General features: G+C 41.1%; 2 protein-coding genes across 3 annotated transcripts in view; one reads left to right on the top strand and one right to left on the bottom strand.

Annotated features, from left to right (window-relative positions):
• LOC105287957 (epidermal growth factor receptor) overlaps positions 1–25,632 on the top strand; it is a 141,492-nt gene that overhangs the window by 103,842 nt on the left and 12,018 nt on the right. Inside the window, exon 2 of one of the 2 annotated variants that reach the window (XM_011353856.3) lies at positions 12,964–13,301. The exons of the other annotated variant lie outside the window; for it this stretch is intronic. Within the exon in view, the coding sequence (XP_011352158.1) occupies positions 13,169–13,301 (133 nt within the window). The 5' untranslated portion in view covers positions 12,964–13,168. The remainder of the gene's footprint in view (positions 1–12,963; positions 13,302–25,632) is intronic. 2 annotated transcript variants of the gene reach the window in all.
• Positions 146–4,288, bottom strand: LOC113561477. The gene has a single exon (XM_026967966.1). It carries the CDS (start codon positions 3,963–3,965, stop codon positions 249–251), a length of 3,717 nt encoding a protein of 1,238 aa, XP_026823767.1. The 5' UTR covers positions 3,966–4,288; the 3' UTR covers positions 146–248.

Below are 25,632 nucleotides of genomic sequence, written 5' to 3'. Positions count from 1 at the left end.
TATTCAGTTTTCTCAATTAGAAATCACACAATATAGGATTAGAATAACTTTTCATTATTATCATTATGGTTTTTAGATTGCTGCAACCATGCGGAATATAGCTCTCTCTTCTCTGGTCTGTCCATATCAGGTTTAGCATTTTCAATTAAATTTGGCACATGCTCCGATATACCGTCAGCTTTATTCGGATTTTGCGAAATTTTGGATATTTGGTGGTGCTTGGGACAAAATGCAATCGATTGTTCCTATCAAAGTTTGGATACGTTATTATATAAACAATCACATTGTCCCGTACATGTATAAATGTTATTTGACATTACCTTGGCCGTACACATCTTTGAACCGGATGACTTAGAGCCAGTTGAACTATCTTTCTTTGGAGAATTATCTGATTCTGAAGAATTCTTTCTATCTCTATTCGACTTCGACTTATGCAAGTGATTATTTCCGCTATCCTTCGACAATGAGCTTTTGATCTTGAGATTTTGCGTTATGGTCTTGGCTATCGTATCTTCTATTACATCGTACTTCCTATTCGTAGTTGGCATTGCTTCCGCATTTTTATTTGAATCCTTCGGTATTGCACAATCTTTTGATTGTGAAGGTTTTGAAGTAGGACTTGGTTTTGTTTGCGTAGCGGATGGTTTATCTGTATTTACAGTTTTATTTGTACTTATATTAGACTTTGTTGATACTTCTACTATTTTTTTATTCGAAATTTCTCTCCCTTTAGATGAATGATGATTATCCTTTGATTGTAGAGATAGCAAATTATTTAATTTTTCCAATTCTTCGCTAATCTTAGTCTTTCTTGGAATATTCTTGATGCTTGACAAATATTTTTGTCTATCTTGCTTTGGTTCTTCTGATGGTACTTTTATTGACGTTTGTAATTGTTTTGATTTTGGTACCGTTTCTGAAGAATTCTTTATGCTTGATGAAAGATTAGATTTTTTGGACTCTGATATTTTTATACCAGCAATAGTTTTTACTGTTAAATCTTCTTTTTTCTTCAACATATTCTTTTTTATTTCTACTTTTTTTATTTCATCCATTTCTGTCTGCTTTGTCGACATTCTTTTATCCATCTGCTCTCTTTTTGATATCGCTTTCATTACACTTATATCGTGTTTCATATTTTGTCGTGTTTCGTTGTATTTATCCGATAACAAATTTTTTTTCTTTCTGATTATCGAATTTTCATTTTCTTCCATTTTGCTACTTAATTTTACTATTGGTTTTCTCGATGATACCTTTAAACCATAATCGATCAAAGTGCCGTCTTCCCTCTTTTTAATTGGCTTTATAACATCTACAATATTTTCAATTTTTGATTTGATGGGTTCACCACTGATTGAATTTGTTTGCTCTAGCGAGTGCTGTTCTTGAGTTTTTAAATTTTGCTTACTTGATGTCTTGACGTTTTCTGGCGAGATGGATATCTTCTCTTTGATATTTATATCATGTTCATCTTGTTTATTCGTTTTGTCCAATGTAGATAATGTAACTGGGTTTGTTTGCTTAACTTGAGAAAAGTTTTTATTGTTTTCTTGTGTGCCTGATGTTTGACTATCTTCAATTTTCAAGTCAGTTCTTGTCATTTTAGGAATATCACTGGGATTTCCCCGATTCGGTTTTAATCTAAATGGATAGAGATAGCGATCAGAGGCTTTAGATGTTTCGTGTTGCTCCACAGAATCCATATAAGAAATCAAAACGTTAGAATTATTTGTAATTGCGTTATGCATCGAATCCACATTTATCGTCTGCAACTTTGGAGTCGATGTTTCTTTCAATTTCGAGGGAAAGGATTCAGTAGCAAGATCTTGATTCAAATTTGACATTGCTTTTTTCTTATTTCGATTTAATGTTGGTGAGACCGGTTTGCGGTCATCGTCCTTCTTCCTTATCTTATTGAAGGAATCCGAAGAAGACCACCAGGGGATCACTTTCGATGGCACGCGAGGATCAGAAGATTCAGTTTTATCGTACTTATTCGTCTCCGATGATACAGTATTCGCCATGTTCTTCGTATTCCATCTTCCAACTTTGGTATCAGTTGCTTTCTTGATTAATGGAACGTCCGCCATCGTTTTGTCAGCTGACAACTTTTTCGATGTTGCGCGTTGGATTTTGAGATTAACGTTGTCCGAAGTTTCATGCTCGTTAATATCTCCTCCAGTCGTATTGTCAGATCTGATATTCGACCAAGTAGAAGACCCATGCTGTTGGGCGCCATCGCTGCTCAAAGTTTCCACGCGAACAGGATCGTTAAACGCATAGTGAGTCCTAGGAATTTGCGACGATGTCGGTATTGTATTTATTGTTCCCACCGGTTGCTGCTCGCCGCTACCCTTCCCGGCCTCGTTCTGAAAATTGGCGGCGATCTGCACGTTCAATATCTGCCCTCCGCTCGAGTCGATTTGCTTCGATAGATCGCCCCCTCTGGTCTTGCTTGACGCGTCATCCTTGGAGAACGGTATTCTGATCTCGATTTTGTCCACTGAGCTTACCACGTCCAATCGTTCCGTCCTCGCGGTGATGCTCTTCAGCTCCGAAACCGGTTTGCCGTTGATTGAAAACTCAATCTGTTTGACCGGCGCGGAGTCCTCGCTAATCGAAATGCACATAGGTCCGAAATCGTTGCGCTGTGATGCACTTTTGGTACTGCTACGGAGCGTCGGAGTGTTCCACTGAGCCTCGCTCGGCTGTCGATCTCCCTTTCGATCCGACTGCACAATGACAGAGAGTTGTTTCGAGGCAGAATTTACAGGATCCGACAGTCCGATCGACGCGGAATCCACGTTGATAGACACGACGGACTCTTTCTCGGAGGGTACCATGCGCAATTCGACCTGCGGTTGCTTCAATGTACCGGCAGTTCCGCTGACAGTTGGCACCTGCGTTGAATTCTTCCTCGAGGACAAACTCTTCGTCGTGTTGCTGAAATACTTGGATTCGCCCAGTTTCTTCTCCGCGTCCTTTTCCTTTTGTTTGTGCTCTTTGATGAGCTCGGCCAACTTTTGAATTCTGTCCAGCGCATTGCTGGACGCGTCCGCGGATTGCAAGACGTTGCTTTCTCTCAACTTCGAGACGTTGACAGCTCTCGCGGTTTTTCTCTCGGAGGCAGTCCTCAAGTCACTTATCACGCTTTCTATTTCCCTCAACCAGTCATTCTCCATCGAGTCAGACGTCTGTTCTTTGATATTTCTTCCGAGTGGTATTGTGGCGATAGGGGGGATTGTCTTTTGCAACATTTCTCGCATATTTGCACTACTGGCTTTCCGTGTCGGAGTACCGAAGAGTTCGAGGGAATTTCTTACCAACACATTCCTACTTGGTATCAGACCAGGATTCGAAGTACTTGCGAGAGAAATGTGAGTAGATTTGTTGCAGTCGGCAACTAATTTTACGTAAGATTGATCCTCGGTCTTGAAATCGTTCGTAATAACGTGTTCCTGATTGGTATTTCTATTCATTACCTCACTAGCGCATGTATCGTGATGCTGAAAATTATGACATTCGGTAATGTTAATGTTCTTCCGGTGGCGTCGATTGGTCGAGTTGAAACCATTAGCGAGAAAAATTGAATGATTTTCTCGCCTTTCAGTTGGGATTACGTCATGTTCAGCACTGCTTACGAGTTTTTTGTTCAACGGTGATATCGAAGTACTGAACGGGCTTTGCCACATTATGTTGTTAAAATAAATACTGTCATTTTCTATACTTGTAGATTCCTTATACAGGGTTTTACTGTAATCTGCTATAATTTCTGCGTACGATCGGGGATGTTTTTCAATAAATGGCATAGAGCTGCTATTACGACTTGCATTCTTTGCAGCGTGTTTTGTTATGACGCTTTGAGACATATGTCGCTTACTAATAAGGCCATTATTAAATTTGGCATTTTGACATATAGAATAATGGCATGCTGTTTCTGCAATATTTTCTAATTTCTTATCCATCGATGATTTCTTCTTCAACGAAATTACGCTAGAATTGGTTCTACTGCGTTGTTTAAAAATCGTTTTACTTCCTTTAGATATAAGTCGCAGTCCATTTTGACGAAATTGTCCCGAATATTTGATACCAACGCCATGACTTTTTCTCGTTACAAATAATGGATTAGATTTTGATAATCGAGATCCGTGCGCAAATTGGCGGTTTTCAAAATATACATCGGTATGCTGTCCATAACACGATAAAGCAGCATCTATATAATAATTAGTTATTAAATTTTATATAATTGTAAACATCAATAATACAGATAACAAATACACATATGTTTATTTATTTATTTATTATATATATTTCATATTTCTGTCATAAATTTAAATAGATGTTTAAGATAAATAAAATATGGTTAACTTCAAAATATAAAATAATTTATTTAATAATTTATTATACATGTTTAATATTTCTTACAAAATTTATGAGATACATATGTATGTATCAGATAGATAAGCAAAAAAATATTTTTAAGAAATGTATTAGTAAAATATTTGAATTTAAGCTTACTGGGTGGAACACGACGAGGAATATTTACACCAAATATATGTTTAAAATGATTCATTTTATAATGTAAATGAGAGGTGTGCAGCCAAGTACATTATAAATGCGAATAACACTTATTTGATTTTGAGTAGTCACGCCGAAGATGATGAGTTAGCTAAGTGATCCGTGACTAGAATATTTATTCTACGCGGAGAAACATGATGGACCTAATTATCCTGTCACGCAGAAATGTCATGCCAGACAAACGAATCACGCGGTTTATGAGGACACTTCAAACTGCACTTTGCAAATCGTGTCGTGAGCAGTAGTTATCTCATCATTCGCCGATAAAAAATTCCTATTCAAAAGATTTTTATAACATTATATAAAGCTTTCGAAACATTCCAAACATCTTAAATTATATTAACAGACAATTATATAATAGACAATAGTCCCCAAATTTACTAATTTTTAAATTTTCAATGCAGGACACGTCTCTGCAGGATGTTATCGGCACCTTTGCGCGATTCTACCATCAAAAATGATACCGTCGTTCTCAAAGCGACGTATGTCGCTTTGCGAGGATAGATCTCGCGGATAAGAATCCGGCGCGACTTTAACAGTTTAACAGAGCGGCACAATGCCACGGTGGACACGTTTATCTCTTCGCGATCTTCGCTTCCATGCTACTTCGACGGTTTATCCTCTTCGACTACCAGCCTTCTTCATGGTGCGATTGACGATGGAGTTTTGCTTGCCGTTTCCCCGCTCGTTTCCTCGCTCGTTTCCTTACTCGATTCCTCGACGGAACCGTCAATTTGCGAGGATCGACCGATGCACCCGGCTGGTGGAAGCATTGATTAGTCCCGCAAGGTAATCTTACCTGCAGGATAGAGGCAACCAAGATCGATCCTCTCTCAAGAGGATCCCGACGTGGCGTCGCTGATCCCCGCATCGCCACCGGCAATTTGTTCTCGGTCGGGGCCAAGGAAATAATACCCACACGATTCGCCATGCTGATACGCCGACGAAGCGCACGGTGCTGGTTGAAAAATCGCGGAGGGATCAATTTTCGCGAAATGGATTGAAACAGATAGTCATCTACGTGACGGATGCAAAATTCTCGATCATTAAACTATACGTGTTGATTATAACAATAGCGTAGTTCTAAACGTGTGCCACTTTTTGTAATCTATATTGTAATAACGGTACATTCACATGAGGCTGTACATCGTTACTCATAGAAGGTCCAAGAACTAGGATCTATCTAGCACACAGGATATTTCCATGCTCTTCTTGGTTCGCGCGCGAACTCGCTCGAGATCCTCTTCGGCAGATACGCGTGTCCGGGGTAGAAGCAACTTTTCACGCGAGCCTGGTTGGGGAGTCACGTCGCGGAACTGCACGAAGCAGAAGCGGAGGTCGACCCGTGGCAGAAGTTATCCGTGACTCGAAACTCCGGCTGGATTCTCGCGAGCGGGACGATCGTGAGCGGCGATCCTGGAGTTCGCGGCGCGCGCTCTCTGACTCTTGCATTCGTCCTCGTCGTGGCCGCGATATCTCTTCTTCAAGCATGAAAGCCCGTCACGAAGTCACGAACGTTATTAGCGAACTGCGAGCGTGATTCACGCGAGTCGGCCAATAGGAAGCACCGAGTGTCTAACGAGCCGTGGATCGCTACTGTACATCTTCCCGGTTTACTCCATCTTTTTTTCTTTCAAGTGACGTTTCTTCCTCCATTTCTTCCTCTAGATCGTTCTTTATATATTCTCGCTTTTGACTTTATTATCCTGGCGTTTGGCAATGTGTTCTAAAATGGCGTCTCGTTTTAGCCATTCCTCCCACGCGGTTGTTCCTCGCCCGCGGAAGGATACAAGTTCATGGGTTGCCATGGGTTCAACGTACCATTCGCTCTAAATGAGGGGTATTGCGGGCGCCTTCTTTTTCTTCAGAGAGCACTCCTCCGATAGCAATTTCGACTCATTCGTACCGTGCTCGCCCGAGAAACAAAACTGGCTTTGCGGCTTTGCCCGATCATGCAATCCGCTGCTGCAAGGTCTGCATAAAATATAATGTTGAGCCATATACAGTTCAATGGGAAAGTGAACCAATGCTGAAACCGGTAGTCTATTTAATTGGTTGAGTAGAGACTGCTTTTGTTGGTCGGCAAGCCAGCAACGACAATTGTGTGGAGTTTTACATCAAATCTCTTTCTCTTAGAATATGTAAAAGGAAATGCGTAATTAGAATGGCAACTGAAAAGTAAGAAAATATTTACCTTGTTCTAATAAATATTCTTCAAAGATTAAAACTAATTAGGATTTAACTAAAATTATAATTATCCAAATTATTGACTTTTATTGTTGATAACAAAATCAACAAAAGAGGGAAAGGGGATTAAGTATTCTGAGACAAGATCGCGATGCGCCTTAACTTCGCTGACGTAATTGTTATGCATTGCGCTCACGTTCAACGTTACCGTTATCTGAACTTATTTCTCTTATCTTACTTGTTGCCTATTTCTGTCTTCCCTTCGTCAACCCGTTGTTAGCTGCCAATGTTTCTTCGATTTTTGCAGCTTCTTCCGTATTATTTCTCTTGTTTACTTTGATCGATTATCGGTCGATTAAGATATTTTTCCATACTGATCCGCCTTATCCACGCTTTGCTAATACATGTTTAGTCAAGTTATTTTCGAGTAAATTAAATCTTTTAATTGCCAGAAATATAAAGTTTTATTTTTTATTTATTCGGAAAGAAACATAACAGAGTTACTGGAGAATTTAGCTGAAACTTAACGCAATCGCGATTACACTTTATATACATACACATCCTTTGCAGTCCTTCACATCGTGGGCGGTGAAAAGAACGTAACTCTCCGTCCGTCTTATCGTGCCTTTTAATCGGACGTTTATACACACCGCCGATAACGCAGCGTCGCGACGTGTACACACCTTGAGGAAACGCTGACTTTCGTCGGCTATGAGGAAAGATCAGGACAGGAAGGGTCACGTACGCACTCGTGGGATTCGTACGTCATGAAAGATAGCAGGCTTGTATTTCGTTTCCGAGTTTTACGTGTTCCGCCGTTTCCTTGCGAGTGCGAGTAAATTTCACTCTTGCTCAGATTATTGATAATGATAAATTAGGTACATATGATATGCTGGGAGATATCATATACGGATAAACAGCGGGGTACATAAATCACGTTGCCCTGTCCGCACTTCCTCGTTAGCGATGTTACTCTGGTGGATAGTCTAGGTCTAGATCCTAGACCCTTCCATACTGACCGTCATTTGAGACCATGAACAAATAATGTTCATGTTTAGTATTTCCTTCAAATATTAACGTTAATTAATACAAGTATTAGTACATGTTGCATCTACTGAAAAATAACATCTCAAAATAATAATTTTACATGATAATAATCTTTTAATCTTCCGTACTACGTTGACATACGTTCTTCCGCAGTATACGAGCATTTTTAATAAAATTATGGCTAAAATCTACAAATCTACTCATACGACTCTCTCTTTCTTTCTCTTCCTTTCTCTTTTCTGTAGTTTAGTTTTAGCACATTGTTGCCCCAGACTCTTCAATTGCTTGTCTTCCGGCGCACATGCACATTTCTCGAGCGCCCTTATATCTCGCCGTCACCATTGTCCTGCAGACGTTACACGACCGGCACTGTTAAGAACGGCGACAGAAATGGGGAGCGTTCACCCGCATACAAATTGATCCTTTTTGCCGGCGGTCTCGCGCGTCCGCAGTGGCACCTACGGTCAACTCTCCCTCGCAGCCGCCGAAAAACCGGCCCGGGCACACGGCTACAAGGGGGTTGTCGCGTTTTGTGGAAACAATCAGCAGGTTGTCGCGAAACAAGGATATGAATGCATAAGCAACGCAGTTAACACGGTTGCACGCCGTGTTCGCCGGCTCTCTTTTTGTTTCGGACCCTCCCTCAAAGGACGCCGCTTTTGTGCCCGAGGCCGTGTGAGAAGACGCGGGGTATGAGGGCCCGAGAGGGCGGCAAGGCGAAGGACGAGGTCCTCGCGACGATATATACGATCGACGTCGTCGCACGGCGAAGTCCTTTTCTTTTATTGTCCCTTGGACTCCTCGTCGTCCACGACGCTCTGCATTCGTTGCTCCATGAAGGATCCCCCTTGGGTCTCTGCGACGAGAAATTCCAGACTTCTTGTTAACCAACGGACTTCCTTCCCTTGCCTTGAATTTCCTCGTACCCCCATACCTCGTATTCTATCGTACCTCTTTTTCTTTGTCCATTAATGATATCGCGTCATCGTCGCGTGTACTATGCCATCTGAAATGCGAGTATAATGTAATAAATATTGCACCAGCAATATCACATATTTAATGAAATCGGAATTAAGTCTTCTTTGAATTCTGATGCAAATTTTATATATTTGCATACGCGCGTAAATTTAAGTCGTCTAGCAAAAATTAAAATAAAATGATAAAGTATTGTCTGTCAATCTTGTAACATTTAAATAAGAGATGAGTCAAAAATTCTCCTGTGTAATGAGCGATACGCTAAGTTAACGAGGTTTTCGAATATCAAGACAACGAATTGGAAGCCTGACTCGATCTGCTCATACTTTAACGGATCCTCAAAGAGGATTCCATCTGCGCCGCTTCTCCCACACTCCTAACAGCGGTTCTCACCAGAAACGAATCTCACCACACGGAGAACCACGCCTCTTAATCTTCTCTTGTGGACGTTGATAAAAAGCTGGTGCGATCGGTGCATACACCAGTTTGCGAATAACAAACGTGCGAGTGCACCGCGTCGCTGACGTCGGTTTCGCGGGGTGCCTTCAACGTTTAGTGCTTATCGGATCAGGTACGAGGGTGGAGTAGATTACAATGGAGTAGATACACGTTGAGAAAACTTAACGAGGCCTGGGGCGGACACACCTGGAACGATCGACGATTAGTCACTGCACGAAGTATCAAGGAGTGTGTGTACTGACTTGTTAGCTGCAACAATGACAATCGCATCTTTCTTCAATATGAGAAACGAAATACGCGAAAAACCTTTGTCTTTAATTCCTCCCGTGCGCTTCAATTCTGATTTTATCTGACAATGAGAACACAATAAGACTCGGAACAGTAACCAGAATTTTATACTCTTACACGGTGTAATTTGATAAATTTGAGGGAAAGTTCTTGGTAGAAAGTCTCACGTTATTATGTGTAGACACTGAGATAAGAGAAATATACATTTTTCCCCGAAAATGTATCGTGAAACGAAAAGAAAGCACATAGCGCTGGTATATATCTGTGTGTGACACAAAATAAATGTACGTATTTAGATATCCAGTAGATGTCAAGTAATGATCACAGCATCTGCTGTAGAAAATTGTGTGAGAAGAGAGAGTGAAAATTATAAATAATTAATGATCTATAACGAAAGTACGTATGTACGTGGTACATTGTACTGAAGTCAATGTCCGGCTCACATGCAGTTCCTCAAACATTCCGTTTAATCAGAAACAAGATGCATTGCTGTAATTAAAAGCGTATCAAATCCTCGTTCGAAGTCTGATAAGAAGTTATATACATAAAACATATCGTAATAATCGAGAACCGCGATATTATTTACAATGATACAGCATTACAACCACAGGATCGTTTGCAACCGGAGCCGATGCCGCTTTATTTCTTATTGCGATCGTAAATTATTAGATTTCATAGTTTTCTTAATCACGATGAAATTCCAGCGCTGCAGCGTCGCGAGTCGAGACGTGTCGTAAGTTAAGAAAAAAGTACTTCTTTCTCCCCTCGCAATGCGAAAAAATTAAGTAGTTTCTTGTTATGCAAGCGATGGAAATCTGTGACACTTCTGTAATAGATTTTATTCACTGCAAAGAAACTGCCCGTCTACCGCCATTATTTTCTCATTGAAATTGTTTGAAATTATGTTTTTGTGCTATGCAGTAAGCGTAACACAGTTAGCTATAAAATAAATAATTTATCTGCATAATGCTACATATTGAGCAATCGCTATTGCAATAACGGTACTGAAATAAGAGGAATATTTTTAGTAGAACTTAGCCAGTTTTGTTATTGATCCAATTTTATTATAAATTAGATATTATAAATTTTTAAGAAGTGTGTTTAGATAAATATACCTAAACTATAAAATATTATAGCGTCATTTTCACGCGCTTCGCATAAATTTTCATAAGATTGCGAGATGATCAGCAAAAAGATTGAAAACGCATTTATGCTATGCACGCGATTAGAGACAACTGTAAAAGGAGAATTAAAACCTCATGAATGAAAGATAAAAATTTGCACGGGTCCCGACCGTCGTCCACGCAATTAAGCACAGCATCGACGGCGCCCTAGTCTTTTAAGTTCGGGTTAATTCCGCCATCCGAACGGTATGTCTGGAACCGGTTCGCAGGCTCGTAATTCGTGTCGTGTCTTCGCATTTCTGACGAAGTCGCCAGCGCTATGCAAACACTTATCGCTGATTTGCAGATGTAACTTATCAGGAACATGCTCGTTATCCTGCGCGAACTGAAGAAATCTTCCCGAGGAAGTGTTGAATCCATTAACTGTACAAACACCATTAAAAAATCGAAGAATTTTGAAACACGTGTTGCTATTACAGTGTATTACCTAATATGCTAAAAACTCGACATTTGTTTTAATGTAATTTTTACATTCAAACTTTTTTGTCATCCATTTATTTTAACAAAATTGTACGTTAAAGGTTACGAAGTACAAGTTATTTGCATCGAACCACTATAAAACAATCGGGATACGTATTCGTTCCGTTTTCATCAGCGGGTTTGCGGAAATACACAAACTTGTACAAGTGACGCATTATGGTAGCTGTTACTCGAGTTGCACCCCGAGGTCTCCCCTCGATATCGCCTCCCACGTCTTTCTCGTCGGCAGACAGCGTGGTACCGTGGCGACCGAAGGAGAATCGCGCCACGGAGGGCGATGAGACGAGCACGTGGGACAATCACGAGCGACACGATCGGGTGTGTCGTCGTCGATCCGCTCGTCTCGCCGGCTACCGATCGTAATTAATAGGGACGATCTGGAAGGAACGACCTTAACGAGACACCCGCAATCAGACTGCTGCCGCGCGCGACCCGATCGACGTCATTTGTTTAAGTTGATCCTTGCATGTCGCGCCCGAATAAGGCAACTCGTGTTCGCTACTCCGCGGGGAGTGCGAAAGAACAAAGGAAGCAGAGTGAACGGCGGGATGGTCTCCCTGGATGAGATCGCGAAGACAGGGAGAAGAAAGAGGGAGAGAAAGAAAGGAGAAAAAGGAATGAGCGAACAGACACCTGCTGTTATCTGCATTGTTTTCCTCTCTTTTTCGATTTTCGCCTTTCTCCTCCGCCTTCATCCCCACCTCCTCTCTCTCTTTTTCATTTCTTCTTGTTCTTCCTTATCGTTCTCCAGCGCGATACACAGAATCCCATCGAAGGTAGTTCCTAAACGAGACGATGACACAACAACTGCCGCTGTAAAAAGCGAATGGATGTTTTTTCGTGGTTACACGCCTTTTTTGAAATCAAAGAACGAAGATCGAGCACGAAATCCATTTGTTAGTCCTGATACAAATTAAATCAGTAGGAGTCTCAGGTCATTTGATAAAAACCTGAGGTTAAACGTAATCATTGCAACACGTCTTTAATCTCTTGTTCGTCATACAAAATGAATATGAGTGTAATGTTTTTAATTTGTTATAAAAATGACATCTTGACACTATAAGAACATTGCGGCAAATCTATCTTGTGGAATAAAAAAACTAGTGGATAGATTTATTCACTAACTCGAATCACATTAAAGGCAAATAAATAAATGTTAATAATTTGTCCGAACATTTTTATGATACTGTTGTATTATTCATTAGAGCAATATACAACATGTAATATTACGTTATACGATCGCGATATAAACATCGTTGCTGTAATAGTCCAGGAAGACACGCTACAAGCAATCGGCATAACTCATCCTAGACTGAGTTATTGATTTACAGGTGTAACTCGCGAGACACAATTCACCAAGAGTGCTAATGAAAATAACAGGAATCTCAACGTGGAATGATTTACGCTGATTGTCTTTCGCAACTCATCTTGCCTAACAATCGCATGGCAAAAATATATCAATCATTTCATTCCAAACATAACTACCTAATTCTTTTTCTTAATATGTAAAATATTTTACAACTCAATAGAACTCTAGAATATAATCAACATATATAGTAAAATAAAAAATAAGCAAAGTATTGAGCGAATAACAAAAAGAAAATTTGCGACATTCTCTCTCGACGTAAAGAAACTCGAGAGCTAGAAACACGTTAAAACACTAGATAGCCACATTACTCATCAGCAAACTCACCCCTTGTGAGTTCGTACAATCCCTTGTAACGTCGCTCGCTCCTCCACTGATTATCACTTTTTCTCGTTTCAGACAATCGTGACTACTTTAATGCCGGAAATGTGACATGCACGGTGAAGAAGGGAGAGCGATGGCAGCGGTGGAAACGATTCTCCGAAGTTCCTCCGATCTTCTCCTCGTTCGTGACAGTCGACGAGCCTACGAAGCAGAAGAGGGAATCCTCACTCAGGTCACCTTGGCAAGACCTACGGGTTCGTGAAGGGCATGAAAGCTCATCATGTTCAACCTCCGACACGGGCCACGAGCGCTGTCGACTTGCAACCTCTTCGGCGTGACATTCCTCTTACTGATCGTCGCCGGTAGCTACGATGTGTCAGCGGACCTCAATTCCGAGTTCGTCAAAGGGAAAAGTGAGTTTTATTGTGGTACTTCCGTCCGGAAGTGCCGAGAGTAGAGAATTACGATCAAATTGTAATTCCGAAGCTGGATGTAAAGTTTGATCGTAATTCTCCTTGCTTTTCATACAGAACAAAATTGGCATAAATATGGCACCGCAATATTTTCCAATAATAAAATTAACATGTGTTGTATAATTATTGAGAGACACGTTTAATAAATTACAAATTCTTTGTTTGATATGTTTTTAGTTTTAACGATTAATTAATTTTATCATTAGAAAATATTGCGGAAATTATTTTTTTTTAATTTCTTATTATAGTTATTAAAATTATTATCTTAAGTGTCATATTTGGAGATCGTATTTGCGTTTTTCGTAAACGCAAGTGTTCACGTTCGGAGCGATAAAGTAAATAAATTTTACATTCTCGCTGGAACGTGAACACATCATTAACAAAACAAGAACCGTGATCTTGCAAGTATCGGTGAACACATAATACAAGCGTTACGTAGCAGAGTAATGCACGATATTTTATCTCACATACGAGTGCGTATCATTACTGCGAGCTAAACTTTTCAACTCGTACACGAGCGTACTCTGCTCTCCCAGTGGAGAACCCTCGATCGTAGATCATCGGGGTCGTCTGGAAAAGTAGAAAGCGAAGCGTTCGCCGCGCCAGCGTGGGCGTTGCTTAGCCGAAGAGTCCCTTTTACTCGAAGTACTTGGAAAGTACCGTTTCTCTCCCATCTAGAGAAAGAGGAGAAGGTGGTGGAGGAAGAACGTAAAATCTTACCGCTTAAAATCTCTGACCGCTTCCGTACCTGGTTGAGAGCATCTAGCTGTCACCATAGATAGTCATGTGGGTGCATCCACGAGTGGTATTCCTATGATCAAGAGTGTGGAATACGCTCGGACACGTGGCTCACGAAAGCTTGGCCCACATAAGGTACAGTGTTTATGTTGGTGTTGATCACTGTCACGAGATAGTCGCCGTTGCGTCTATAATCGTCACGCTCGACTATCATACACACAATACGCTGCTCGATTCGGCCATACGCGCGCTTTTGAGGAGAAGCTGTACCGTAAGCTTCAGTGATTTCTTCGGTAAGCTCGTTCATGTGTTAATATAGATCAAAGGAATACAATTGAAATCTAGAAAGCGAGATGTTGAGCAAAAGTCAGTCTAAATTTGATTTGATGACCCAAATTGATATTAACACGCGTATTTAATGTGTATTAATTGTTTATAATAAATTTACAGTTTTTTTCGAAAATAATGCGAAAATTTTACATTTATATTGAGTAAAAGCTGTGTGCAAAAATAACAGAATTTAAAATTATAACATGTGCTTTTCTTATTTATTATTGGTTGACATACATATGATCGCGCAACGAACAGCTGCTTTGTTAGCACGTCATAAACACAGGCAGGTGCTTATTCCAGACACAAGATCTCCTTTGTCGGACAACCGCTAAAGAGCGAAACGACACGAGAAAGTTTATCCCTCTCTTGATTTATTATACGCTTTATGAAAATGCAGACGCCTGAAACCTATCATCATCCGCTCGATCTGGCTCGCAATCTCGATGGTGTTTCTTTTTTTGCCAGTCGAGGCATAATAAATACGAATCTTCTGAGATTTAATATCCGTAGCTCGAAAGTGTTTCTCATTTTACCAGAATATAATGCATTCCGCAGACTAATCGAAATGCTTCTCTCGGAATACAACGCCATTATCGTCCGTCTCTATGTAAATGTCCAGATAAGTAGAGTGAGAACGAAACTTGTAGCGAATTTGTCAAATACTGCACGGCACTTGAGATCCTGTTCGAGCAACGTTCCGAAACGGATCGCCATGATTGGCGGAAGTATTGCCAGAATATCTTTCCATTAGCACAGCAAGCGGAGCGTGGAGGCTGCGCATTATGCAGCTGAAAAGTGCAGCTTGTCGGGAGCGGAGCGTGAACAGCCACCCAGAATTCGTCGCGGGTACGAGGAGATACCGGCCTAAAGTGGCCTTCCCATAAAGGTTTCCATTAAAGTGATAAGCCCTGGGTCGATTTCTTCCTACCCATTAGGCAGGAGTAACATCCACCACATTGCGCTCTACAGTGTCTATTTTGTCGTTCGGTCATAAGAGAAAAATAGAGAGCGAGATAGAAAAAGACATAAAGGGCGATCCGGGAGAAAGAGCAAAAGAGAGAAATGATGAGATTCAGTGTGTGTGTGTGTGTGTGTGTGTGTGTGTGTGTGTGTGTGTGTGTGTGTGTGTGTGTGTGAGAGAGAGAGAGAGAGAGAGAAAGAAGAGGATTAACTTTGGAAGGATTACAGAGCCGCAGTAAATTAATCGGCCGACTTTATCGTTCTCGGCTTTTAAGCTATATCGCGTTTCGGAATAAAGCATCTATTAAGAGACGAGTGCAGCCTCGATAATCCGCCGTAAGGACGCGGGGATATTATTTACGCGAGAGAATGGAGGTTCGCTTTAAAAAAAATCGGATTCCTCCGAAAAGTCGAATGCCTGTTTTCGCACACAGTACGATTTCAAGATTCATCCCTCGACACGCCTCGACTTTGATGTCGCGCCGACATTCGCGCAGACCGAACTTTTCGGACGTTTATTATAGAGTTCATTGATTTCTGCCCGACCTCGATAATTATTCAGCGTGACTTACATCACTCGAAATTTCGAAGTCAGTTATTACACGCTTCGTTTCATGCTGTCTACATTGTTTTGCTCTCATTCTGCGCTCAAACATGTCAGATATTTTTACGAGTTTTTACTTTTTGTAACTTGAAATGCTACTTTAAGAATGCGATTAAAATAACAATTTTATAGGGATTACAAGTTTCAAAGCTCTTGCTCATTACGTTTTATGCGTAATTCAATCAAGCAAGCGAATAATGATAACAAAAGTCAGAATTACATTAATGAGATTCGGTATTTCTTGCGGGTGTTGAAATCATCGTTTAATATATAATTCCCAAGGGGAACGAAAGAATTTTTGATTGACGCTGTAATCGAATCTGTAAATGAACGTGCGCCAAGAGAGAAACGAAGCTCTCGCTCATGTGGCTTACAATGTTATCGCCTCGAGCCTTCTCATTTATATCCCCAGCTTGAAGAATAATCGACGAGCAGCAAGAGAAGTTTTATTCATTATACCCCGTGGCCATGAAGCGCGGCAATTTTACTTCGTTCACGCGCGTGCACCGATCTAATCTTCAAATCTCGGGGAATTCTTGTCTCTTTGATCAGGCCCTTCGATACTTCTGGCATTTATATCGTCCCCTCGATCGTCGATATTAATTATTACGACGTTTCTTCTTGGGTGGCTGGAGAATCGCGCTTTCTCCGCCGTTGCTTCTGCCAGGTTTCTCCACCTTCGATGGATACTTCGGCAGATTGTATCTCGCAGCGTGTCCAGCGGGTAAATAAGGAATAAGTAACGAGGCGGCCGCGTGGAGCAGGAAGAGAGATTATCAGGGCATAAGCACGAGAGAGCATCGTCCATCGGGGTATGCGCGAGATACCGCGTGGTGCGTAATACCGTTTCTCCGTACGGCTTATCGTCGTTGTCGATACATGTGCGTGAGGACCAGACAGGGACATCTGGGAAGCATGCCTTAATTGACCGCTCGGAATATCGACGAGATCCCAGAGACGGATTGAGACGTCAGATTTCCGAGGGACGTTCGCGTTTTTTGCCCACCATGAAATATGACCGCTCAATATGCTCGCTGGATTTATTTATGTACTCAGGAACTCCGCGCAGCTTTGAATTCAGCCAGGATCAGAGCGGTATCTCTGCGGTTTCTTTCCTCGAGTCCTCCTGAAATGTCCTGGAAGCGTCGGTATGATAGCCTTGATCATCTTCTGGCAACTAATTCGTTTCATTGTTTTCTTGTCTGCTTGCGATCTTTCACTGGAACCTATTCATCCTTGTCGGGAACCTGATTGAGCATAAATTTGCTTCACAATCTACAATCTACGCTTTGATATCGTGCAAACTGGTAGCGCTAAGAATTGACGATTTACATTATCTGTATTCAGGAACAGGTGTGTAACTCTTGCCACGCATTACCACACATCGTCAGCAGCACGTAGCACCTAATTAAATCCATCGGAACAGTTGATCGATTCGGAATAACCGATGAACACGCGGCGATTGTGCAAGCGCGTCGACTCCATCGAGTGCGATTCAATCGCGGCGGAATTCCAGGCAGAGATTGCACGCGCGGTATAACAGATGAGCCGATTCTTATTAATCATTTTTGTCCGACGTCTCTCGCAATCAGCCTGGCGGGCATCTCTCTGCCTGTCACGGGCTCGTGCGACAGCCCCGAGGTGAGACCGAGCGGGTAACAGGTGACCTCACAGGTGCATACCCGACGTAACAACCCTCTATTCGTTTCGCAACGTGGCCGGGCCAAACTCGTATCGCTCGTGATATGAATGCATCCTGTCGAAGGTTAATCAAGGTTTTCGACGTTGCGATGATGCGCACGATTGTAGAAGCACGACAATGGGTGTTGTCGACGCCTGATCGAGGTGAGATCTGAATACACGCACAAATGGAGCCGTCAACGTTACCTCTTAGGTTCCACATTGTATGCCGAATCAGAGGGAGAGGAAGAAAGAAATCTGAGCTGGCAATCGCTGCCGATTGGCGCGATGACGCGCGAAAATGCGTTGACGAGGCGTACTGTCTTGAATTTTGTGTATGACATCGTCGTGGCGTCGTTATCCAGAATGAGAATCAAATATCGGGAGTGAGGTGTAGTGCATATTTCTAATTTTGTCTTGAATGCATCTAAAGTACAATATATGCGATCAGCGTATACATATACATGGTATGCATATTTTCTGAATAACTGATGAAACTGTGTCGATTATATATGTAATTTTGAGTAAACCTATTTTTGATTGTATCCGTCAATTATCTCGACTAATTTATTCAACATCGTACAACAGATACGAGTTTTCCAAGTCTGCGATTTGTTTTTGTGTATTAACGTCTGAGAAATTTTAAATTTACATCCTCCTTATACATGATTAATTTATTCACGATATTTACATTCTGTTTATTTATATTTTTCGTCTCTTATTGCCACTGCCGCTTGTATCTTTTCATTTGATGCATGGACAGCATGGATGTCATGGGACATGAAATCAACAGTTTTGAAGTGAAGTCGTCTATATATATCAGATGGACCAAAAAATCTGGGGAACAGAATCCTTTCATCATCCGTAACTGAATCTGATGCCCGCATCGTCCCGTGTTCTGTGTACCAAGCGGCGAACGGAGACAACCAAGAATTCTGCTTCATTGTTGGGCGTTCCGAAAGAAAGGTGCAGCATTTGAAAAGTCGGTTGAACATGCGGCTCTTTCGTCACGATTGTCTGATCGATGGCAGGCATCGAGACGACTATATAGGCACCAGCAGGTCTAGTGGAGAAATGTGGGTGGACAACGAGGGTGAGACGCATGTGGGTGGTTTTTTCATTGATCGCCCATCGAGAAGAGTACTTACGGAGGACAAACAAGCCGAGAAACAATTGACATGGAAGCGCGTGCAACCGCTAATGCAAAAAGCAAATGACGTTTCTCGCACGTCAAGCAGTAAACTGAAGTGTCTGCGACACTTTGCAGAGCGAGAATTTGGATTTCGGGAAGAAGCTGTACTGGAATCGCGTACCAAGGTTGGCCACGTGAGAAACCGAATTTCTTGTTGAACATCTTGCGGTTTTATCGACTCGACCTTCCCGTTGACGATATATTCGCGTGTTGTGACTTTAATTGCTCCTTAATCGTCCCGTCGGTTAAGTCCACCGTTTGCATTCCACGATCCGACGCGATATGTGCGCGTACACCGTCACAACTGAATGGACAAATTCCTACAGTGGTGGAACCGGAATTTCCATCGGCATATTTTCATCATGGGAATTCATCAAGTGATTAAGGATTTATTTTTTGTTTAAGACTTGTTAAAACTTGTATAAAAGAATTATTGCAGGTTCTAGAGATTAATGGCGACAGGAAGTCTCATCTCTAATTTTTTGCCGCTTCCGAGAAATTTATCAGCATAAATTTTAATTCCTGGAATTGCATTTGAGCGAACACCATGCTGATGATCAAACCGAAAAAAATCTTCTCAGCAAGTACTAAAATTTCCAATAAATGTTTAATATCCTTAGTACCTTTAATACCTTCTTCGCTCGAAAGTTGCGTAATGCAACGTGATCGAGATCGGTTTATTTGCAGCTGCAAAAGTCCAATTTACGTTGAAAACGAGATACAAAGCGAGAGTCCAATTTACGTTGAAAACCGGCGCTTTCCCCAAGATTTCGCGCGTTGTTTCCCACAGTTGAAGGCTTGAGCCCGCAAGGCGTCCATCAAGCACTTGAAGCTACACGCACGACGTTAAAAGGGACAGGTAATTTAGCGCGCGTTACGAAAGGACGAGGCGCGCTCTGTGCCGCGCGATCAGGGATGTTAAACGATACCGGCCCGAGGTCAGATACCCATGCAAGATCTGCGCCACGGATCGGGCGGTTTATTGCATGATGCTGAGGAGAATGATATAGGCGCACGCCCACGTACATACAGACGTTATCGGACGAACGATCGTCGATCGATCGCACGGCCGCGCGAGGTGGATCTCGAGAGGAGTGACGATGCCTGGATGGTCTCAGATCTTAAGATCGCGATATCGATTCCGAGGATCTCGCCCGAATTATCGCAAGTCTGAATAAGTACGTATCATTAACATCAACGATGTAAATATTGGCACGATTTTTGGGCCTGACCTGGCGTAAGATAAAGTGCTGTGCGAATCGACTGCAGAGGAATTTTCCATTGCTAATGTTCACTTTAACTCTTTCATTGCAAATTTTGAATCGTCATTCATTAAATGGCCTGTTTTGATTTTAAATGTAAATTAAAATTTTGTTTTTTAATATTTGGATATTTAATTTTTAATATTATTTAATATTTAATATTTGGAAGATTGAGTCTTTAATATAATGAATTGTGAAACACCAGAGTAAAAGGGAAGAACATGATTCTATTGCGCAGATGTGAACGCTGACTGTCTACAGTGCCATATGTAGACTGTCTATATTACTCTATAATAGCTATTCGGCTGAAGTTACCGTAGCAAAAGGAATAAGTCCCATAGATAGAACGATCGTTAGAAAGCAGGCAGCTGTTATACGGATGCGAAAAATATTAGCTAAAATCTGGCCAAGATAAAAAATTGAAAACAGCTGTTAGCGAAAACGCAAGAAATGCATTCTCGACGCTATTTTGCTGATAACTAGCTTGATGCTTCTTCTATGCATCTACGCAAAATCAGAAACAATATTAGCTGCTACTAAATAAAAAACAATTTCGATTAGATACTAATGATGAAAATAATAATGAATACGACGCAATATAATGATAAACATTAATTGGTAGCATTAATTGCTTTACTTTTCACGTCATAAGGCGTTATGTTGAGCTATAGTTCAACCACGACGATGTTTTTTGCTGTCCTCGACATTAGCACTCCTTGAGGCGACACTCAGCAACGTCTGCGACTTCTTTCTCTTCAACAAGCGGAGACAGCACTGGAAGAAGACGTACGTTCCTCCCGGGGTGGTCGACGCCCGCCGCGAAATTCACGCAAGATAAATTGATCCTCTCTCACCTCTGCGTGAGTCCTTATCTCGGTCGGTTGATCAACTCTTCTAGCGAAAGTTATTTCGATTGCAAATTCTTTTGCAGAAGCTAGTAGGCATTGCATAATTATAAAAACTCAATATTAACAGCTATTATTAGAATTAATTATTTGTTATAAAATAAGAGAATTTTTAATCATAACAAAGAGTATATAAGTATAAATTTAATGATAATTATTGAATGTTTTCTCCTAGATTAATCACACTTTAAATATGTAAAGAAAGAAACATATTGTGCGTGTAATATTATTCCGTATATTCTATTTTATTTTACATAAGCTTACTTAGCATTTCTAATGCATCAGGGACATAATTAAATCATAAAATTTGTTCGAGTAACCATTTTTAATAATATTCATAATGTTTATAGTCAAATATACGTGATAATGCGCGCTGAATTAGTACGGTATTAAATGCTTCAATGTGCAAGCGCTATCTGCGGCTAAGTGATTCCAAAGGCAGGACTTTATGCGTGGCGTCGTGTAATTGCGAGTGCAACTCGCTCATATATCAAAATCTTTACCAGGCCAGCGACGGTGGAAAGCACTCAAGCGAGATTGTTATCCACTGCGCAAGTTATGTGCATTAACAAACAGGAGTTGCAGGCAATTCGAGCTCGTGCAAGTTGAAAGTACGATGCAGTCTGTTATGGTGCTCTACACTAAATGTAATTTACGCCCGTGCTATTATTATCTCTAGGACTATTCGAAATGTCTTCCAGCAACTGTGACCCGACAAAGAAAAGAATTTTACATGGAAAGAAGCGCCACTTGTAAACAATTAAAATCGTTCTATAAAAGAACAAATTCTGGATGTTGCTAAAAAGTGGATTATTTCAATACATGCTTATTGAACACAGTTGAGATAATTAACAAAATAATATACGATGAAAATACACTTATCGCGAGGATGCGCCGTGCATTACACAACGATTCCAACCCACTGTAACACCCACCTTTCGATGAAGAAAGCGCGTTTATCACGTACATAAGCTGAATTTTACTTCCCGCGTACAACGTTCGCATATTAGATGAAGGAAATCCATCTCTCTAGACGACAACAGCAAAGAGCTTTTTCGGCTAAGTAGCATATAAATGCTGATTGTGCTAAAGTCACGCATTGAATTCTGAATCAACGCTATCACGCGTAATCTAGTCGGACAATGTAATGGAAAAGCGTTAACTCTCCATCATTCAGTGATTTTTGTGGCTATGATGTAATCGTCACTTCCTATTTCATGTGCGGTACTTAACGCATCTGTATGTATATTGTGACATAATCTTTACCATGTGAAATCTTTCATAAACCGTGCCTGTTTGACAAGACAACTTGTTCAAATAGTTTGAGTTGCGAAAGACTGCTGAATTTCACAGTATTTTTTACACAAATGTACATCATAAATGTGAATTTTTTCAATCTGGAACTGAAATAATCGCTATTAGTATAATTCATGTGTTTGCAATGGAGAAATATTTATAGTAGAAATGATTAATTAACAGATTTATAGCCTTGATTTTATATTGTATGATTTATATTTTACTGGCGGCATTCAAGTATATAAAAATGTCAATTATTTAACAGAAGAACATTCAGAAAATTATTAAAAGACTAAATTAATTTTCCGACTGCAGTATGAAGTCATATGAAGGCAAATTGGTTTCTTATATTTTTTCATAATATAATAAACAGCTAATGTTTCCGCAAGCAGCAGGCGAAAGTCCGCGTTCTCCATCAGGGGGCAAATGTGAGTTCGCGTGCCCTCTCGCATGGTCCAGCCCGCTGGCTGCTGAGGTTGCTGAAGCGAGATAAGAGAAAGAAAAAGAGAGAAGCGTAGAAGGAGCCGCCGTGGATGATCAAGGGAAAGAGAGAGAAAGAGAGAAGGAGGTAGAACGCAAGAGAAACGAGATGCGGCGAATGCACGATGCACCGTCGAGAGAGAGAGAGAAGCGAACAAAGCGCATTCCGTACGCCGTCATTTGTTCCTTGTCCGCGCCGCCCTCGGTACTTCATTTCGATTCGTCATTATTTCCTCGCCTTACTTTGTGCTTTATTAACGTGCGAGAGAGTCAAAAGAGAAGACGACGTCCGAACAATTTTCTTGAAAACATTCTGGCACCGCGACTTAACGATGTCGCCCTGCGGTGTAAAAAGTCAGCACGTGTATGCGAGCATGAATTATTACCTTATACAAATGTGCCTTCGTGTCATTAGAAGGGAAGAAAACCATTAATAAATGTATTTCATGAAATTAAGACCAATAAGATTGACTATAATAACAACTTTAATATTTTTAACTGTGAATCCATTTCTGTGCTCTCAAAGCTTTCATTTCTGAAGACTCTCGTAGTAGCCTTAATATAAATTCATTCATGCACTTGAGACGACCTATTATTCATTCAAATTAACCCGTGTTCATAATCCGCGTCGAATGAGGTATTTATGAAACAATTACTGCTGCTTAATCTCACACGAGATAGTCATCTACGTTCTATGAAGATACAATAAAACTGTGCGAACACTTCCTCCAGCAGCGATAATTAAAACAACTTTGTAATTCATGCGCCTATCATAATCACATTATCACGGTGACGCAAAAGCCCGGAACTATTCACATCCAAACGCGCATCGTCTAGACTAGAATAATCTCTTAAATTCGTTAAAAATTATTAATTACAAAATCACTTTCTGCATAAAAATAAACTAAAAGAAATTATATAGCTTATATATCACGGGTACATGATACATATCATTACACACACAGAGCAAATTACTACAAGTTATTCTCTTCTGAGATTAAACAATTTCTCAAACTTCTTCTTCTCTTTGGAATATTAATTTTTTTTACATCTCAAGCCTGTATTATCCTCGACTCTTCAATTACGTGGCTGCAGGCCAAAGTGCATCAAAGGGTTAACTCGAACATAGCGCGGCGCGAAGTGCCAGTGGCGCGAAAAGACGGAACAAGAGGGAGAGAAGAAGAAGAAGGAAGAACCCATGATCGAGCGGAGCGACGTGAATAAAACGCCGCCGCGCCGCCGACATAACGAAATCGAAAAATGGAGGTACACGAACGCGCGGAGACGTACCGCATCGTAGCCTTCGGGCCGGCCGCGCCGCAGGGAGCGGTGGAACTTAACCGCAGACTCGAAAGCAATAAACCATAAAGCTATTAATGTTACGCCCTGGGATGGTTACGCCACGGTTATAACGTATATACGCGGGACTTATACAACCCCGGCTCGGATGTATCCTCTGTTCTCCAATCCCGCACCGAGGATCCATATGAGAGACCGCTCAGGGTGGTTGTAGCCGAACGATCGTGATGACAAAGCGATTCGTCGTGTGCCTCGCCAAGAATAGTCCCGATATAGCCACGCAATGGCTATGGATTAGAGTGCCTTCGACGTCACAATGACATGGCGTTTAGATGGAGAGAAGTGGCTGCCTCTCTCCCTCAAACCGCAAGTCAAATTGATTGGCTGATGATTCCGAAGTTGAACGTAGCATTTTGAAGAAACGGTTCGAATTAGAAGGTCGAATTATGAATTCGCTCTGCGGATTTTGGATGCGGTGGCATAGGATCGCTTAAGGGAGACTAATGATCAGACATTCGTACTGTTGACACTTGCTGAAAAATTAACTGAATGACCCGACGGACGAAATATCTTGAAGAAATGAACATGAGAAAAAACATAGGAAAAATCTGCGATGACAGAACGGACAACATTCAATTTATTCCGATTATCTCGATACAAATGTCGCGTCATAAGAAAAAGCGTTCACTTTGAGATGGCAAAACATAAGAAGAGCTGCATGAAGGACCGTAAACGTGAATATCGTTACGCTGTGAAAATGCGAAGAAATCGTTTAGTTCCTCCAACGTATGTACCTCCGCAAATCATCTCGCGCGAAGTTTTCCCAAAATAAATTGCGATTTCGTGTTTCTATTACGATATTTATCGAGTAATCAATATCAATATTTATAATATATATTTCTCGATATATTATATACAATAGTACACGAGATTTATTTTCACATAATTTACGTAATTCTTCTATTCATAATCATATAATAAATAAATTAATCTCTCTTTTTCCTTCCTTCTCTCTCTCTCTCTCTCTCTCTCTCTCTCTCTCTATGTATGTTTCTTTTTTACATGTCCCCTCTTCAGACTCTATTCTCACCTTGAATTGTTTTTTCTTTTGCTCGAGAAAGCTCGAGCCGATAGTTATTTCGCGCGTTTACGATACCTGGGTTTTATTTCGTCGGGCATTTAGCCGCAAGGCTCCGTTTTACGGAGTAGGAAGGAGAAGAGAGAAAGAGAGAGAGAGAAGAGAAAGAAGGGCCTCAGCACCCAGAAACAATTTTGATGGTGGGGATTGCGAGAGTCTCGACAGTATCGATGTTTACGAGCTCAAATAAACGGCGCCGCTGCCGCTGCCGCCATCAGCGTGCGGTTATTTCGTATTACTTTGGGCTTTTAATGGGAAAGGGTAAGCATCTTAAAGAGCCGCATAAAAATCGACGCTCACCTCCTTGAAGGTGGTCGCGAGGCCACGTACGGCTCCGTGTTGCTTTCGCGTTCACAAAAGAAACCTCACCGCGGGATTTCGGCG

The sequence above is a fragment of the Ooceraea biroi genome, chromosome 2 (assembly GCF_003672135.1).
Source record: "Ooceraea biroi isolate clonal line C1 chromosome 2, Obir_v5.4, whole genome shotgun sequence".
NCBI classification, from domain to species: Eukaryota; Metazoa; Arthropoda; class Insecta; order Hymenoptera; family Formicidae; genus Ooceraea; species Ooceraea biroi.
The sequence above is the reverse complement of the archived record's forward strand: the minus strand, read 5'-3'. Positions and strand labels throughout refer to the sequence as shown.

What these genes read in the sequence shown, in the direction of transcription:
- LOC113561477 (XM_026967966.1), bottom strand. Translation starts at nt 3,965, where the DNA reads ATGGATAAGAAATTAGAAAATATTGCAGAAACAGCATGCCATTATTCT.